This window comes from Bubalus kerabau, chromosome 4 (genome assembly GCF_029407905.1).
Source record: "Bubalus kerabau isolate K-KA32 ecotype Philippines breed swamp buffalo chromosome 4, PCC_UOA_SB_1v2, whole genome shotgun sequence".
Taxonomy (NCBI): Eukaryota; Metazoa; Chordata; class Mammalia; order Artiodactyla; family Bovidae; genus Bubalus; species Bubalus kerabau.
In genome coordinates, this window is record NC_073627.1 from 128,979,257 (window position 1) to 128,998,342 (window position 19,086).

The 19,086-nt window shown below is 49.8% G+C and overlaps 1 protein-coding gene across 1 annotated transcript; it reads right to left on the reverse strand.

Moving 5' to 3' along the window:
- Positions 1–1,471: 1,471 nt before the first annotated feature.
- On the reverse strand, positions 1,472–17,375 carry IGFBPL1 (insulin like growth factor binding protein like 1). The gene is made up of 5 exons (XM_055578587.1): positions 16,928–17,375; positions 7,120–7,229; positions 6,331–6,447; positions 4,249–4,407; positions 1,472–2,634 (listed from the first exon to the last, which is right to left on the reverse strand). The coding sequence occupies exons 1-4, from the start codon at positions 17,373–17,375 to the stop codon at positions 4,258–4,260; spliced, it is 825 nt and encodes a 274-aa protein (XP_055434562.1). The 3' UTR covers positions 1,472–2,634; positions 4,249–4,257.
- Positions 17,376–19,086: the final 1,711 nt, after the last annotated feature.

Genomic DNA, 19,086 nt, shown 5'->3' on the forward strand with positions numbered 1-19,086 from the left:
CCCAATCCAGCGACTGAACCTGGCTCTCCCACATTGCAGGCAGATTCTTTACTATCTGAGCCTTATACAGTGGGTGACACCATTTCAGAGGCAGCAAGAAAGTTCGGTCTGGCAGTAGATGATTAGTTAGGGCTTGTTAAGAATTGCAAGCAAGATGACTGGGCAGGACTGTAACCACAGCCCAGATGTGAGAGGTAAGGAGGATTCTGATGAAAGCAGCTGATGTGGGCAAGCAGGAAAAAAAAAGGGGGGGGGGGGGCGCATGATACATAAGGAATGATGGAGAAGTATCAGTGGGGCCTGGACCCACCTACAGCAGTTTCAAGCACAGAGACCACAAAGACTGTCCCTAAAAACAGTTATTTTTGGAGTGCAGGGGTTATGTGACATCATCACATGTATCAAAATAGGGTAGAAAACTCAGGCTCCGAGGGAGTCCTGTTTCTGAGTGGTAACTCAGAGCACATATCTAGCCTCAGAGAGGTCCTGGGCTCTCACAGTGGAAAAGTGATTAGGTAGGAACAATCATATTAATCTACGTTTTTGGTTTTGGTGGAAACTTCACACAGTGTAACATTATTACTTTTTGTACATCATTACAATGCTGAACCCAGCCTCCTGCAGCCTTGAGGCTTGGCCCTGTCACCCAAGGGCTGCATCCGTCCTTCTCTCTGAGTCCACATCCAGCTCTCACCGGGCAAATTTGAGGTGATTCAACTGATTTTGCTGAATGTGCTTATCAGCAAATGCATAATGCTGTTCTCCCCAGCCACAGTTCCCATTTCCTCTGACATAGTTTCACTAAATGTCTTCCCAAGCCATCTCCCAATCACTCAAATCACAGAGGAATTAACCACAGACTTGGACACAGAAGTCACTCATTGGGGTGGGGCGGTGTGCTGTGTAGGAAGGGGATGTGAGCTGGTCCCCTAGAAGGCCCAGCCTCCAACAGACAAGCACAGCTTCCCACTTGTGGTCAGTTTCAGTTCTGACTTTATTCAAAGAAGGGGTTCCAATGTTTTAAAGTTTGAAAACCACTGATCTAGTTTCATTCCCTTCTTATTCACATGAGGAAACTGAGGTCCAGAAAGTGAAGGGGACTTGCTCAGGGTCACCCAGAAAGATAGGGACGCATTCCCAAATGAACCTCATGTTTCTGGAGTCCCGGGACAGTCCTATGCTGTGTTCATTAGGGTGATGCCACCCCAACAGTTCAGATGTGGAATAGCCAGGCTTAAAGGAAGAAAATGCAATTCCAAAAAGACTCCAAAATGCAATGCTCAAAGTGAGCGTCATGAGAGTGTTGGTTTAAAAGTTGAGACAGACCCTGAGGAGAATCCCTGAAACCCATGGAACTGGCAGCATCTTCCTTCTCATGGATACAAATTGTTCTGAGAAGTAGCACCATGGAGTGGAAAGGGTGCCAAAGAGGACCAGGCGCCCTCAGCTCCAGTCCTTCTCAGAGGCTTTCAGACCTCAGGCAAGCACTGTACTCTCAGAGCTTGGTTTCTTCATCTGTAAAGGGGGAGGGACATTAGTGCGCATCCTACCTGCCATCCCAGAGATGGAAAGTAACCACAGACAGAGAAGCGTTTCGTGAAATTTAACAGCTATCCACATGTGAGATCTCAATTTTGATTTTAAAGAATTTTACTCGTCACCCAGGGGATCTATTTCTTTAGCCAGATATTACTCTCCGTCTTTCTTAAGAAAAAAACAAGCAAGTTTTGTTTCTGGGTGACCTCAGAACATCTCTAAGTAAAATATACTTTACTACACTCTAATCTACAGTCCAGAGAGAGCAGTTGACTCCTTTTTTTACAATCTGATGTCCAAAAGCCAGGTCTCCACTGCCTGCTTGGTTAGAGAATGCTGGGCTTGTTAATAAGTGGATATCTTAGTCCCCAAATACCCAGCCTCTGAGCCTGGTTAAGTGTTCCATCTAGGACTAAATCTCTTTAAAATGGGAAAATAGCAGGAATAGATAAGCTATAGCCAGCTCTCCACACCCTCATGTGAAGCAATATATTTGTTTTTGAGGGAATATTTTTAAAAGAATGCTAAGACTACACTTCTCATATTTTTTCTGTAGGACCATCTTACTCCAGGATGGCAGTGTTTGAAAGGACATAGGTTACATACAGTCCAAATAGCACATTCACAGCTGAAGAGACCAAGGCCCAGAGAGGGAGGGACCTATCCAGATCACACAGCAAGTTAGAGGTCAGGCAGAGGACAGCAAGACCTTCCCCATCCTAAAACACACACTGTCTGTCACAGAGCTCCACTAATCAACCGTGGACAAATGAGGCAGAGTCACAGCTGACACACACTTTGGCCCAGCCCTGTAGAATTACATGGACTTAAATGTGACCTTCCCTTGGAGGGAGAAGCTAAAAAAGAATTCTCACAGAGCTGTTCATTTCACAAGTATAAAAAGGCTACATGCAGTCTGTTTTCCCAAGGTGTGTTTGCCCTGCTAAAAACTACATCTGCATACGAATCTAGTTTGCATCTAATGTTTAAAAACATACAAAAGGGGTCATCTACAAACACAGTTTTTCTAATTCTTCACAAAGTGAAATGATCCATGACTTGACTTTTCCGTCATCCTGTGATCAAGTTTCTAAGACCCTAGAAGAAAAGAGGGGAAAAAAATTAGAGAAAAGAAGCCTGCTCTGCCATAGTCAACTACATGTTAGACCGAAGGTGGGGGTAATGACCCTAACTTTAAATCTCTCTCTCTCAACCAAGAGGGGTGCTGGTGGGAGCAGAGGTGCCTAGGGGGATCCCAGAATTACATGTAAGACCTATGGGTGGGCATTTCAGAGAGGCAGATTCCAGCGTAATATGAGGAAGAACTTTCAATTACTGGAAAAATCCACAGATGGTTTATTGGTGGTACAGAGCTCTGTGTCCCCGGAGTTATGCAAGCAAGAGCCAGCCTATTCTGCAGGCTGCAGAGAAAACTCAAGAGCTGGGCAGTGGCAATGGCTTAAAATTCCATGACTCTTTGTGACTTCTTTTGAAAACTCAACTATAATAGACTATATTCATAGCCTGGTATCATTTCTGTTTTTAAAATATAAATATACACTTATTTAAAATATGAAACATATATATATACACACACATGTGTATATACATAAGTATACATATAGGGAAAAAAATCCTGATAGCTGACTTTTTGATACATATAGGTTTCTATTTGTTGTTGTTTAGTCACTAAGTCTTATCCAACTCTGCGACCCCCATGGACTGTACCCACCAGGCTCCTCTGTCCATGGGATTTCCCAGGCAAGAATACTGGAGTGGGTTGCCATTTCCTTCTCCAGGGTATCTTTCTGACCCAGGGATCAAACCTGCATTTCCTGCATCGGTAGGCAGATTCCTTACCACTGAGCCGTATATATAACAATACACATATATAAAAAACTAAAAGTATCAGGAGGGCAACTGTAAGAGCCATCTCCTAACTCAATTTCTGATTGACGATTTTACACATTACATTTTCCTCCCTGTTTCTAGAAGCTCTAACTACTTGCTGCTGCTGCTGCTAAGTCACTTCAGTCGTGTCGGACTCTGTGCAACCCCATAGCCGGCAGCCCACCAGGCTCCCCCATCCCTGGGATTCTCCAGGCTCAAGAACATTGGAGTGGGTTGCCATTTCCTTCTCCAATGCATGAAAGTGAAAAGTGAAAGTGAAGTCGCTCAGTCGTGTCCGACTCTTAGTGACCCCATGGACTGCAGCCCACCAGGCTCCTCCACCCATGGGATTTTCCAGGCAAGAGTACTGGAGTGGGGTGCCACTGCCTTCTCCGCTGACTACTTGCAGAGATACACATAAGGGAACAGAACCAGGAAGCTCAGACTGTCTCCTTTGTGCATGTTTTCACCCGGGCACCGTCACAGTGACCATGTCTGCCCTCTCAGCACCCTCACAGGGCAGACTTGGAGGAAATATTCCATTCAGCCTCAGAAACAGCAAAAAAAAATTAGTGGTCTCTTTCACCTGGACACCCGTAACGTTCATAGCTCTTGACTTGGCATGCTAGTGGGAAGCCCAGCATGATATGTGTGTAGAACACACCAGAGTCTACCTGCCAACTGTAATATGTTCTGCTCTTGGTTTGCATTCCTCTGTCTCCCTCAATTCAGTATTTTTCTTTTTATTTATTATGCATGTTATAACTCATCTCAACCTCTTGTGACAGAGGTGTACAAACTCAGATGACTCGAAACACGCACGTGCCCCCATCACAGGCGGTCATCTGGAGCTGGGAAGCGGGGTGCTCTGTACTGACTCCGATCCACCACGGTCACCGTGCCATGCGACTGGGCCTCCCCGACTGCGTTGGCTGAATGGCACTGGTACACCCCCTCATCTTCCTTCCTCAGAGGGTTGATCTAGAAGTTAAACAGGCAAGTTTATACAGTCATACACAACACAGCAAAATCGCTTACTTAGTTCATAATGATCCTGAACACTTACAGCTTTTGGGAATAAGACAGAGTTCACCCTCTTATTTCTCTTCTTGTCTTGGCTGCTGGGACAGAGTTAAACTTCCTTCTCAGTACCCTCTCTATCCTGGCTCTCATTTTAATGTTTCCTGCATCCTGCCTTTTACTGAGAGCAACCTGGTCCTTTTATTGAAGGTGACAGGTATAGATTCTAAGGAAAATGTGTGTGTGCTCAGTCGCTCAGTCATGTCTGACTCTTTGTGACCCCATGGACAAAATAACCCCTTTCCCCTGCCTCTCCCTGTAACAAAGCAAGGGAGTATATTAGATTTGAAAAAGCCATGGACCCAGTTGCATCCTGAGCCTCTGAGCTGGGTGGAGAAGTTGCCAAACCTGGCAGAGATGGGGAGGGAATCAGAAGGGCACTCTGGAGAGCCCATCTCACACCCCTGCAGAGCAGATGCACAGCAGCGCCCTCCTTTCTGGCTTTCTCTCATCAGAACAGTGTCTCTCAACTGTGAGTCCCTACAGACCTGAGAGGGTTTATGCACCCTGTCTCATTTTAATCCCATCATGGCTGAAGGGGAGCATCATTATCCTCACATTACAGAAGACTCACCAGTAAGTCACAGATGTTAGGGTCACCAGACATGGTCCAGCCCAAAGCCCCCTTTTTATGGCTGTGGACACTGAAGCTCAGGGAGGTATAGTAACTAGCCCCATGTGGGCCCTTATCTCCTTTCTCCATCACCCTTTCAAACACAGGACATTCCCTCTTCTCAGCCACACCGCTGCATGTGGCATGGGAGAGCCCTGGAGGAGGATGGGAATGTGCTGTCCACACCCACCTGGCCCCCAACCCTTACTACTCCCTTTATCAGCTGTGTGGTCTTAGTCAAGTGTATTTGTTTTCTATGGCTCTGTTACAAATGACCACACGCTTAAAGGCTTAAGACAACACAAATTTACTATGTACACCTCTTGAAGTCAGACGTCCAAATGGGTCTCAGTGGGCTAAGGTCAAGGTATCAGCAGGGTTGCCTTCTTTCCAGATGCCCTAAGAGAAGCATTCTAGAGGCTGCCTGTAGTCCTTAGCCTGTGGCTCCTTCCTGCATCCTCAAAGCCAGCAACAGTAGTTCATGTCTTCTGACACTGCCATTTCTGGCTCTCTCCCCTGCCTCTCTTTTCTACATTTAAAAGACTCCTGTGATTGTATCAGGCCCACCCAGATAGCTCAGGATAACTTTATTGAAGTCAGTGATTAATAACCTTAATTCCATCTGCAGCCTTATTCCCCTCTTGCCATATAACATATCCACCAGTTCCAGGGATTAGGACATGGAAATCTTTCTGAGGCCATATTCTGCCTACCAGTGAGATCATTTCCGCTCTCAGGCATTATACTACCTGCCCTGCTTTCCTCACAGTTACTGCAGAGCCCAGGGAGAAATGGATAAGAACATTTGAAAGGTGTAACGTGTCACAGAAATATAAAAGGTGCTTTATAAGGGCTAGTCAATAACAGCCAGTGAAGTGAAAGTCACTCAGTTATGTCCTACTCTTTGCGACGCCACGGACTATACAGTCCAAGGAATTCTCCAAGCCAGAATACTGGAGTGGGTAGCCTTTCCCTTCTCCAGGGGATCTTCCCAACCCAGGGATCGAACCCAGGTCTCCTGCATTACAGGCAGATTCTTTACCAACTGAGCCACCAGGGAAGCCCAAGAACACTGTAGTTGGTAACCTATCCCTCCTCCAGCAGATCTTCCTGATCCAGGAATTCAACCGGGGTCTCCTGCATTGCAAGTGGATTCTTTACTAGCTGAGCTACCAGGGAAGCCCATGAGTATCAACAAATGAGATACTCACCAAAACCCAGGCCGTGGCCTCATGGTCAGAAGGGCCCCCTTGCACCTGGACAGCTATGTTGATGTGGTCCCCAGGCAGGTCCTCCATTACCTGGGTGCCCTCAGGAGACCGTGTGACCTACAGAAGGCAGAAAAAGCAGGAGTGATTTAGAAAAATCGTTTCTGAATAAGGACCACCCCACAGACATCCTCACTGTCTTCACCTCCCGGCTGACTTGAAGGCTGAGACCCTAGTATCTCATTCCTATTAAACATTAGTTTCTTCTTAAGCCTGAATATATGTACAGACAGCACCCCCTGCTGGACAGCAGAGATACAGACATCACCACCACCAGAATTTCATGGCCCTTTTCAGGGCTGTTGAGATAAGGAAACAACATAGGCTGTGCTCATCTCCATCTCTCAAAAACTGAGCTGCAGGAAGATCTAGTTTTAGAATAGGATCAGGTCACCTTCCACCAACAAAGTCTTTCTAAAACCCAGATCCAGTAGAGGAGGCTCTAACTTCATCTCAGCTGACCTAGGCTAGATAAACAGCAGAACTTCCTGGACAGCTGAGTGGCAAAGGGAGCAAAGAGCCACACCCCTTCTCTGGGGAGAGCTTTGGGGTAAAAGTTTTAAATCATAAATCTGGAGGCAGAGGAATGAAACATATTTTTTGTAATCCTCCAATTCACATAAGAGATAAACACACACACACACACACACACTTAAAAACATTTATACCTTCCCCCAGCCACACACACACACATACACACACACATGCAGAGAAGTTCTTGGATATAAATACCTTCCTCCATGTGACAACTGGGGTGGGCACAGCTCTCACCTCACAGGACAGGTACACCTGTGCCCCGGTGACATTGTGAACACTCTGGGGTGGGGTGATGACCACAGGAGCTGGGAGAAAAAGACAAGGGAAGACAACCTTGACCCTGGCCAAGCCCTTCACCTCTAAGATCCCCTGCCTGCACATAGCATCTTGGGGCAGGTGAGACCTCCCCACACGGAAAGGACACACTCAGAGGCAAGGAATCCTAAAAGGGAGTTCTCCTTAGACCTGAAAGGATGCCTTCATCTCCTCCTTCATTGCCTCTGTTCTACCAACAGGAAAACAGGGATCCAGAGAGGAAAGACGACTTCTGTCTGTGGTCTCATCGCACTCCCTCCCAGGACCCCTCCCAGGATCCCTCCCAGCTGCCATCTGCTTACAGCTCAACTACACGACAGGGTGGCAGGCTCTGGGAGGGGCTGCTGTCTTCTAACACAGGCACGGCAGAGTCTTCTAACAGATGGGCTTTTCTCCTTCCGCATCGAGGGCGTTCAAAGAATAATGCCACAAAGCACAGCTGCCCTCACCCCCTGCTGAGACCCCCTGCGGTTCAAGATGCTCATTTGCATATCACAGGCTCCACCAACCTCCCCATCCCCATCCTCAAGGGCAAAACTGCAGGCATGGATGCTGAGCTTCGCTGCTGCCAGAGAAAAGTAAATCAGGGAATTGGGCAATGTGGTGCTAGGCTGCCAGGACTTTACAGAAAAGACGGAGGGCGTGGGCTTGCCAGGTGGGACGGGAAAGCACACGGCATTTGAGTTAGACATTCTTTTTTAAATGCTTATTTTATCATTTATTTGGGTCTTAGTGGTGGCACTGCATCTTTAGTTGTGGCACGTGGGATCAGTTCCCTGAACAGGGATCAAACCCCCAGCGCCCTGCATTGGGAAAGTCACTAGACCACCAGGGAAGTCCTGAGTTAGATGTTCTTAGCTGATACTCCACACTCGTTTGTCCTTCTCCCTGTGGCCAGCCCCTACTCTGCTTACACTGGGCCTAAAAGAATTAAGCCCAGCTGCCTTGGCCTTCAGGCCCTCCATCTGGCCCTCAGCATGCTCGTCTGCCCTGCTCTGCCTGTCCTCTATTTGGGATGCACCGCAGCTGCCCATCCTGAGGGCCTGGGGGTGTGTCCTAGTCCAGTACCAGGGATCTGCCCACTTTGACCTCTGAATCTCAGCCTGCCTCACAGTGCAGATGCTTCATCTGGTCTCACCAGCCTACCCTCGCAGCTGAGGCCAGTGTGGTCTTGGGGAGGTGCAATGTGGAGGCCTGGCCAAGAGAACGCTCTCTGCTCAGGTTTGCCGTCTGTAAGATGGGGATGCATGTGTGCTAAGTCGCTTCAGTTGTGTCCGACTCTACAATACTATGGACTGTAGCCTGCCAGGCTTCTCTGTCCGTGGGATTCTCCAGGGAAGAACACTGGAGGGGGTTCCCATGCCCTCCTCCAAGGAATCTTTCTGAGATGAGGATAATATCCCCTGTGTCACAGGGTTGTTGAGCTGATTTTAGTACGTGCTGAGTGTGAAAGTGAGGGTTTAAGGTAGCAAAGTGTGCAAGTGTGGGGCAGGGTAGGCCTGTCAAACAGATGACTCCGCAAAGAAACACGTGGCAAATAAAAGAGTAAACACATTCATCCCTTGGCATCAAATTGCAGAGTCCACGGCTCTTGGCAGTTTGTCTGGTGACTGATGGACATGCCCTCTGCCCTCCACAGGCCAGCCTTGGAGAAGGAAAGGGCCTTTGCCAGCCGAGGTGAGGCTGCAGTGAAAAAGGAGAACAAAGGGAGAGAGACAGAAGGCTGGATGAAGAGCATGGAGGGAAGGAATGAAAGGGCGCAGAAATGAGACAGGTCTGGACCTTCTAGACAGACTAGGAAGCAGACCCTGTCGAACTGATGCCAAAAGATCTCTGGGAAATTGTCTTAGAGCTTCTTATTTCAAACTGGAGAGGCCCAACTCCCAAAGCATGTGCCCGACAGTCTGTGATGGACTCATCTAGCCTCCACTTGCATGCCCCCAGTGATGGAGAGCTCACTTCTTATAAAGCCAGGCCCTTCCATCCTTGACTCTTCTGGTAAGAAAGGTTGTCCTCACCTGAAGTTAAAACCTGCGTCGATAGGTGTAACTCCCACCTATCGATCCCAGGGCTGCCAGGAGCCCTATAGAGCCCTGGTTACCTCAAGTGGCCTCCAGTAAGTTGAATACAAACCCTGCTCTCCTCACCCCAGGCTGTTTTCTTCCCCCTCAGGCCGATCAGCTCACTCCTTCAGCTGTGACCAACCCCTCTAAGCACCACATCTCTACCCACAACCCTGAGTGTAGCCAGTCCCCCGAATAAACCAAGGTTCCAGGCTTCTAACATCACCCGACATGCCCCAGCCACCTGCCAACCACCACAAAGAACCACAGCACCCCTGCTCTATGGCAGAGCCCCATCTGCAATGGGCAACAAAGACAGTCTAATTTATTCACATCCTCCTGCCAGCATCACCTCCCCCGGAGCCCAAACCAGTCCTCAAATGGCTCGCTGTGGGAACAATCAGAACTGCATCTTATTCTAAAGCCCTCAATAGATTCCAAAGGGACACTCAATCAACATGTTTTACTTCCGTTCATGTAGAGCCATAAATTTTAAATGAGATTTCATCAGTCCCTTTCAAGCCTAAATGAATAAGCCAGTAAATCACATTTCATCTCTCTCTCTCTCCTTGCATTTTCCTCTTTTTCCATAACTACAGTTAAAGACCGTCTTGGAAATACTGCCTTTGCCAATAGTTTCAAGCCAGAAAATAGCATTTCTTTTCCAAAAGAGCCCACTGCTTTTGGCAATAAAGTGATATTCAAGCTTTGATTTATTTTTAAATGTATACACAGTACATTCATTCTTTCTAGTGTACAGTTCTAAGTTTTGACAAATGCATACACCGTGTAACCACTACCATAACTCAAGATATAGCAGAGATTTTTTTATCCATAATGGCTCTTTAAAATCAGCCATCATTATCATGATAGTGTGTGTGTGTGTGTGTGTGTGTGTGTGCTCAGTCGTGGCCAGCTCTTTGTGACCCCATGCTGTAGCCCACCAGGCTCCTCTGTCCATGGGATTTTCCTGGCAAGAATACTGAAGTGGGTTGCCATTTCCTGCTCCAGGGGATATTCATAACCCAGGGATCGAGCCTGTGTCTCCTGCACTGCAGGCGAATTCTTTACCACTGAGCCACCTGGGAATCCCATCATGATAGTAATAATGCCACCCTTCTGCTTACAGGGGTAAGCCATTTGATCCTTCCAGTAATCTCCCCAGCTGCCATCTGAGGGAGCTAGCCAGGGTTACCCAGCCTTACACAGCAGGGTGAGACTATGAGCCCAGGGGACTCAGTCCCATAACTTCCTGCCTTCTCCTGAGATGACACTTCCATGTCCAACACCCTCTCATCTTCACACCAGTCATGGCAAGTAGGTGCTTTTAGCCCCACTTAACAGATAAGAAATCCAAAGCTCAGAAAGGTGAAGCACCTGAGGGAGCAAAGATGCAAACCTAGGCACTCTGATTCCATTAATTCCACATGAATTTTAAGGGTGAAACATATGTTAGCTGTATGCACTCCATCCCAGAATAAGAATGAGTTCCTAAGGTATTGTGTTGGGGGCCCCCAAGACAAGTCCCAGGATCAATGACTTGCTACGAGGACTCATGGGACTTGGCACAGTTTATTCATAGTGGGATTTATTACAACAAAGGAGATAAAGCAAACCAGCAAAGGGAAAAGAGATTCATGGCGCAAAGGCTCAGGAAACCAGGAGCACGCTTTCAGAAGCCTCTCCCAGTGGAGTCACAGAGGATGAGGCACTTAATTCTCCAGCACAACCTGTGACAACCATATGACAGGCCTCTACCAAGGAGGCTCACTAGACACTCAGTGCCTAGGGTTTTTACTGGGAGCCAGTCCCCTAGGCACCCTCTGCCTGCTGCTGCTGCTGCTAAGTTGCTTCAGTCGTGTCCGACTCTTGTGCGACCCCATAGACGGCAGCCCGCCAGGCTGCCCTGTCCCTGGGATTCTCCAGGTAAGAACACTGGAGTGGGCTGCCATTTCCTTCTCCAGTGCATGAAAGTGAAAAGTGAAAGTGAAGTCGCTCAGTCGTGTCCGACTCTTAGCGACCCCATGGACTGCAGCCTTCCAGGCTCCTCCATCCATGGGATTTTCCAGGCAAGAGTACTGGAGTGGGGTGCCATTACCTTCTCTGTACCCTCTGCCTACTACATACCAAAACTCCAGACTCCCAAAAGGAAAGCAGGTGTGCAGCATAAACCATGCTGATTGTACAGTTCGCATGCAGTGAGTGACTCTTCTCAATTCTGGAGATGGTGGGATGCCTCCGCACATCCAAATTCTCAGTGGGCCTTTCCAAGGATAACAGTCTCAGGCCTGCCACATTTATTCTTCTGCACAGAAATGAGACCCTCCCAACATCACCCCAGGGAGCAGCTCTTGTGAAGATACCATTAAATGGGTGGTGTGTCCGTAATCCTGGCAGGATGCTCCCAGTCTTACTGCTCCCAAGGGCTCACTGAAGTGTGGCACTGAGGCCCTGCAACTCGTGACTGCCCTGGGAACTCAGGCTCCGTCCTGTCTCGCCCACACCCCAGTTTCTTCTTTAAAATGGGCACAGGAGTCCATTCTCCCCCCCCTGCCCTCCGCATGGGCTCCTGTGAGGACAATCACAAGAATTCCAGCTTGCATGGAAGGACCTGCAGACTCCACAGGGTGCGCTACCCCAAGGGCAGTCTGTGATGATACTGAGACTCTCTACTGGCCTTTGGGGAGTGGGCTATCGGTGGGCCCTTCCCCGGAGGCTCCCAAGGCCGTGGCCCGCAGCCCTCTCTCTAGAGAGCCCAGCCCACTGCCGCCTGAGCTGCCACCCTTCTGGAAGAGCCAGGGCTCTCCTCTCCACTGTCCTTTGGCAAGAGTCACGTGGCTTTCAGGAGCGAGGATGGTGCCTGGTCAGCCCCGCCTGGGAATCTGCTGGTTTTGTCTCCCTAGCTCTTCCTTGCTAAACACTTGCTTCCTTCTGCTCATGTCAGCTACTGCCCTGGAAATGCTGGGATGGCACAAACTCACCCATCGGGGAACAGACTAGTCACCCAGGTGTACACCCTCGGAGGCAGCACAGAGGGTGGGCAAAACAGTACTGTGCGTGTGTGCTCAGTCGCTTGAGTCGTGTCTGAGTCTTTGTGACCCTGTGAACTGCAGCCCACCAGGCTCCTCTGTCCATGGGATTCTCCAGGCAAGAATACTGGAGTAGGTTGCCATGCCCTCCTCTGGGGATCTTCCCAAACTGGGGCCTGAACTTGGATCTGCCTGTGTCTCCTGCATTGTAGGTGGATTCTTTACCCACCGAGCCACCTGAGAAGCTCAAACACTACCAAGGGAAACCCAAATGCCCCGGGGGTCTGGCCGCCAACCACCGGGCAAGTTGCTAACAATTTTCTCCTTATCTGCAAATGACGATAATGACCATAGCCCCACATCCTCCGGGGTGAAGGGGAAGAATGGATGTGACTGTGTTATTAACCTTGTGGATCTATAGAAATGAAAGGGATCGATATTATTACTATAGTGTGTGGGGAGCTGTCCCCCCACCCCATGGACTGAGTATGTCCTTGATGGCTGGAATAAAAGATCTTTCCTAATGCCTCCAAGATTTGTCTAAAGTTAATGGTGCTTGGGAAAGAAAGAATATCAAAAGTCATCTCCCAGGAACCCATCTGCTCATATGGAAAAGCACACAACCAAAGGGTTTAATAATCAGTGCACTGAACAGCCCCGATAATTTATGCTAATAGTCGCATTACATGTGGAACCAGAAACAGCTTAATCCGACTCCCTGCAGTGTGCGCCTCAAGCCCCCTCCCTCGGTATGAAAGGCTTTTGAGCATGAGGCCCCCCTTCTTTGTCCCTCTCACAAAGTGGCATTCGCTGCATCTCCTGGTTACCTGGTAACACAGGCCTTGCACAGACTGAGATTTCTAAGTGGAGCTGGAATTTCAACCAAGGCGAATTTTCTAAGATTTAGGATCTCAATAGCTCACTGATGCTTCAGGGGTTTGGTTGGCATGGTACCCTGTTCCTATCTAATGCAGCACTCAAAACACGACCTCAACCTGCTGTCTGCAGGACCCCAACCTCCTCCCAGTGCTAGTAAACGATCAGGAACAAAGCAGCTTGTTAAAGTAATGATAACAAAACACTAACATCACCACCACCTTACTGTTGAGAAACGGAACCAATACCTCAGTACAGAATGAAGGTTCACCCCGCAGCACGGCACGCCAGTTCCACAACGAGCCTGCCCCAGACGACTCTGGGTCTCATCTCCTCTGCCAACCAGCCCACTGGGTATTGCCTATGGGCCCACTGTCCACACTCGCCCCAGGAGCTCCTACCTCCTTGCCTTGGTTTATGCAGTGCCTCTCTGCCCCCGCTTCTCAGCCCAGGAATTTTCTACCCATCTTTCAAGCTCCACTCAGCTGCTTCCCCTTGTGTGAAGCTATCCCTGTTCCTCTGAGGAGCCATCACCAGGTGCTGAAACGAGGCACCAGCAGCGAGCCTTGGAGGGGAAAAGGAAGGTGGATTCAGACTGAGAAACTAAAGATTCAAAGGTAGCCAGTTTGCAGCACCTTCCTCATCAAGTTGCCAGCAGGTTATAGATACATGACTCCATCTGAAAAGAGTCAGGAACTGGAGCCCCACCTCGGCCGGCAACCAGTCATGTGACTTCAGGAAACTCTCTTCTACCAGCCTTAGTTTGTCCTTCTATGAAGTGGGAGTGAGACCTGGCCAGGCTAGTTGTAAAAAATCAAGAAAGAAGATGGAATGCAAAGGTGATTTCCAATAGCCAAAAATTATTTTTATGTTGGAACCCAGTGAGTCTTCAATGCATATGTGTTGATCACAGGATTACTCTCGTAATTCGAATTTTGGGGCATTTCAGAGCATAGGAGGAAAGGTCAGAATTTAAGCCTGAAATCACACCAGAGGTATTTGGGTACGAACACTTCCTACACTGCGAAACCTAGTATTTCCGGAGGCTTCATTCCCTTAAAGTCAGGTGCTGGTTTACTGAAGGCACAGGAGAGGACGGGAGAGGGGTGACTTTATTGCCAATATTGAAGCAGAACAGCTGCTGCTCTGACTCGATCTGTTTCCCGTCAAGCAGCGAGGTCCCCAGGGACATCGTTAAAAAGTGCTCCTGCCCTGTTGTCTGAATAAAGACTGGCTCGAGGGCAGCACAGAATGAGGTGCCATTTTCCCTAGCTGAAAAGATCCCTGGTCCACACCTTCCTGCTTCACCAGGGCCCAAGAGCAGGGGCCGCACAAATACTTCAGGACAGAACGCAATGGGATGATAGTGCTGGGGTCTGGGTAGTGGCCAATGACACAGTCGCTGGTAGGGAAGGAAAGCTAAATTGTGGGGAGGCCTGACGCCTGTCACTCCTGGGATCGTTAAAAGCAGCTTCTGAATTACTTGTGTATGGCTCCATAAACATCTTTACTCCCGGGGCCTGTGCCTGTGGTGGGCTCAGAGCCCACAGATCAGAGTGAAGGGGCTGTCACATTTACTTGTCATTTGGTAATTTTCAATGAATTAGGGGTACGGGACCTCCATCTGCCCACACTGTGGTAACCATGGCAACCGCCACCTGCCCGACTTAATACTATCAAGTCCTATCCTGAAACAGTACTGAACAGGGTGCTGGGGACCTGGAAGCCAGTCAGGTTTTACTGGTCACCCTGGTCACCCTGGATGAGTCCCCTGCCCCAAGGGTCTTGGTCTCCTCCGTATAATAGTAGATTGGGTCTAAATGCCTTCAAGGCAGCTCTCTCTTAGAAACAGAGTGCCATTCCAGGGAGGAATCATTTGAGAGCATCAGCACCAGTTAGTCTGGAGACCTGGTCAGCATTTCTCATGTCTCCTGCATGTGGAGTGAAAGTGTTATCTGTCTGGAAACAAAGAGACTTGCCTCAGCAGAATTAACTGCTGAGGAAAGTAGATTGTAAAAACAGATGACAGAAAGGAGAAGGAAGGAGATAGGGCTGTTTAAATGCCACAGGGCATAAACAAAGGTTCGAAGTGGAGGGAGCTCAACAGTAACTCCACAGGGGCTGACACAGCCCCTGGAAGGTGCCAGCCCAAAGCCGCATCCAGGGAAGCAACAGCCAGCTCTCTCCTCCACTGGGAGTCCTAGTGAGGAACAGCCAGCAGTGACTTGCCTGTGCTCTCCAGGCTGCCTCAGACTCCACAGTGGGCAGCACATTATTTCCAAGTTTCCAGAGACAGGGGCCTTCTTGCCTCATCTCCAACAAGCCACTGGATCTCCTGGACTTGAGGGCATCTAACTGGGATTCTTGGTGAAAGATAATACTTACTAGAAATTCCAAAGGCCATCCCCCACCCCCAAGGCTTCCTTGTTGCAGCTGAAGTCATGACACTGAATGAAGCATTTAGGTCTGCTCTTGGGTCTCCAGTCCCAGGCCAGAACCCCAAAGGTGGGCCTCCTTGGGACTCCCCTGGCACAAGCTCACCTATACTCTCCACTTCCCCCTCCAGGCCGCCTATACAAGGGGCATTTCTCCAAAATCTAATGGCCCAGCAAGGTGCTTGACTGGGCATCCCTATACTAATATTTTGGTTTATTTCTGTTTGGTTTTGAAACATTACAGGTAGAAAGTGAGCAAATACGCATCCATAAATGGCTTTATTGTGATGTTAATGAAGCTTGTGTTTTTAGGTCCCAAGCAATTAATCATTTTCTATTACTTTACTTGAAGTGAAAGTGAAAGTCTCTCAGTAGTGTCTGACTCTGCAGCCCCAGGGACTATACAGTACATGGGATTCTCCAGGCAAGAATACTGGAGTGGGTAGCCGTTGCCTTCTCCAGGGGATCTTCTCACCCCAGGGATCGAACCCAGGTCTTCCATTTTGCAGGCAGATTCTTTACCCTCTAAGCCACCAGGGAAGCCCTTACTTAAAGTGGAACAACTTACTTAAAGTGGGACCCTCTAAATTCTATAAACTTCAGTCTTATAAAACCTGGGGTCTGCTTCTGATGGCACCACAATCACTTCAGAGCTTACGTCTCCCAAGGTTTTACCTGTCCTGGGCGAGAGCTTCCTCAAGATTCCCCTCAGGGCAGGACTCCACACTCACTGAACCCCGGTGCCCTAATCCCCCGGACTCCAGAGTCCCAATCTGCAGCTCCAGCTCCTCCTCCTCCTCCTCCTCCAGCATCTTCATCTGCTCTCCCTCTTCATTCACACAACCCACCCCCGTCAGGTCCAAGGTGGGACCCCAGGGAGCTGGACCCAGCGGGAACACCCTGCTTCCCACACTCTCAGGCTTTCGGAGGCAAGTATGCCAGACCTGCAAACAATTGTATCAGTAAGTACTTAAGTACCAAAAGGGACAGCAGGCTCACCAAAGTTACGACCAGCTCTGTGACTGGTGACTCCAAGGGCTTGGTAAGAGAGGGTTCAGGATGTGGACTCCTGAGCCCCCCCACCCCCCACCCCCGCAGACACACCCCTCACCCCCGTCTCCTTGAGTAACTGGCCAGGTGAGAAAACTGACCCCATAGGGAAAACTGAGGGCTGGGCAGAGCTGTCCATCGCTGTGCAACAAAAGATCCTTCACCCCACTCCCCAGAGGGTCAGGGTCCCTCTTTTTCACCCGCCCCAGCACCGCGGGGCAGAAGCTAGACTCACCAAATTCGCAGGGGCCGTCGCGCGCCTTGTGCAGGTGGCCAGGGAGCGCGCGGGGCGCCTGGCGGGCGCGCAGGCGCAGCGCACAAACGCTGGGGTACGACCGGCCGTCGGAGCCGCAGACCGAGCCGCGCTGCGCGCACACGCAGAGCCCGGTGCCCTCGGGCGCGGCCCCCGCGGCGCGGCTCGCACACACGAGCCCTGGGCCGCAACGCGCGCCGGCCCGGCCCCCGCAGCTCGCGCCCTCGGCGCCCAGGCAGCGCGCGCAGCAGCCGCACTCGTCGCGCGCCACGATGCCAGGCACCGGGCAGCGCACGGGCTCGGGACAGCGCTCTGGTCGGCACGGACCGCACTCCGGGTTTCGTCCGCCTGCGCTGCGGAGCCCGAGGCCCAGGGCTGGCAGCGGCTGCAGCACAAGCAGCAGCAGGAAGAGCCTGGGTGAGCGTGGCATGGTCCGCTCCCGGACAGCACTGGTGCCTCTGTTTCGTGCTTCTCTCTGCGCGCGCTGCGCCGCCACCCCGCCCGCCCCGCGACCGCTGATTGGCCGGGCCTGCACCGCCGGGCGCCAGCAGTCGGCTGCCCGGCTGAGACTAGCGCAGCGGGGTGGCCTGCTGGCCTGGCCTGGACTCTGAGATGGAGGGATGTTCTGAGATCCGCTCTTCAGCAACCAGTGGGCTCTTGGAGATCCCGTAGGGGCGGGAACTCGCCCAAGGTCGCTCTAGTAGAGCAAGGATTGGATATACAATCTCCGGATCCAAGGCTGGCTCTAAGTACTGTGCCCCTTAATCCAGAAGGATGCTCTCTTTTATTTTACTTCGTATTTAGTAGTTTCCTAAATTTTATTTTTAAAAAAGGAATCAGGTCAGATCAGTCGCTCAGTCGTGTCCGACTCTTTGCGACCCCATGAATCGCAGCACGCCAGGCCTCCCTGTCCATCACCAACTCCCGGAGTTCACTCAGACTCACATCCATCGAGTCAGTGATGCCATCCCATCCATCAAGTCAGTGATGCCATCCAGCAATATGGCTTAAAATGTCAAAGTTAACAAATGAATGTAACTATGAAAAGAGGACCTCCCTTCCACCTGATATCCCAATGCCCCAACCTAGTGTCAAGAGGGCACACCTGTTATCAGGTTCTTGGGTATCTTTCCGGGAATTTTGATCTTTATAAAAGTACGTATGATTGCATAGCCCCTCGCTTTAAATACACACACACACACACACACACACACACACACGAATGCCGTACACATTACTTTGTGCTTGGTTTTTCTACCCACAGTATTTCCCATAGTTCCCCTGCCTCTTACGATCTGTGAAATCAACCTCTTGTACAATCAATGGAGTGGAGTTTTATTGGCTCATTTCCCCCCTTGATGCTGCATAAGGGCTTCCCAAGTGGCGCAGTGGTAAAGAATCCACCTGCTAATGCAGGAGATGCAAGAGACAGAGGTTCAATCCCTGGGTGCGGCAGATCCCCTGGAGGAGGAAAGGACAACCCCTTCCAGTATTCTTGCCTGGAAAATTCTGTGGACAGAGGAGCCTGGTGGGCTACAGCTCATGGGGTCCCAAAGAGTCCGACATGATTGAGCATGCAGGCTACATAAAGTCGTGGTGCATCTCACAGTCAACAGTGACTTTGGTTGTGATCAGATGGTGATACATTTTGGATTGTCCTTGGACTTTTTAACTTTGCAGAGTGTTTAAATGCAGAAAACTGTAGTTATTTAACCAGTTGTTTTCAGTACTTTTGTTACTACAAATAATACTTTGTTGTCCTGGAGCACGTGTCAAAGTATCTGTGGCTTAGTGGGTGTGCGTGTTGCAAAGATGCAGCGGAACAGGTTCTTTCAGTCAGCTATACTGTTATTCCTGTGGCCCTGTGCTTACTCAGAGTCAGACTCTGCACCATGTCCATGGCCCACTCCTGGCAGGGGTGCCAAACAAGAGACCCAAGAGAGTCTTGATTGCTGGAGTTCATCGTGTGTAGCCACATGAAGACACTGGATGGAAGGACGGACTTGCTGACCAGGCTTTACTAGTGGCTTTTCATGCCTTCACCCCCTAACCCTCATTGTCTCTAGGAATCCTACTAAAAGGCGACTCACTCTATTACAGTAGGAAAAACTGTGGATCTTGTGTTCAAAAGCCAATTTGAA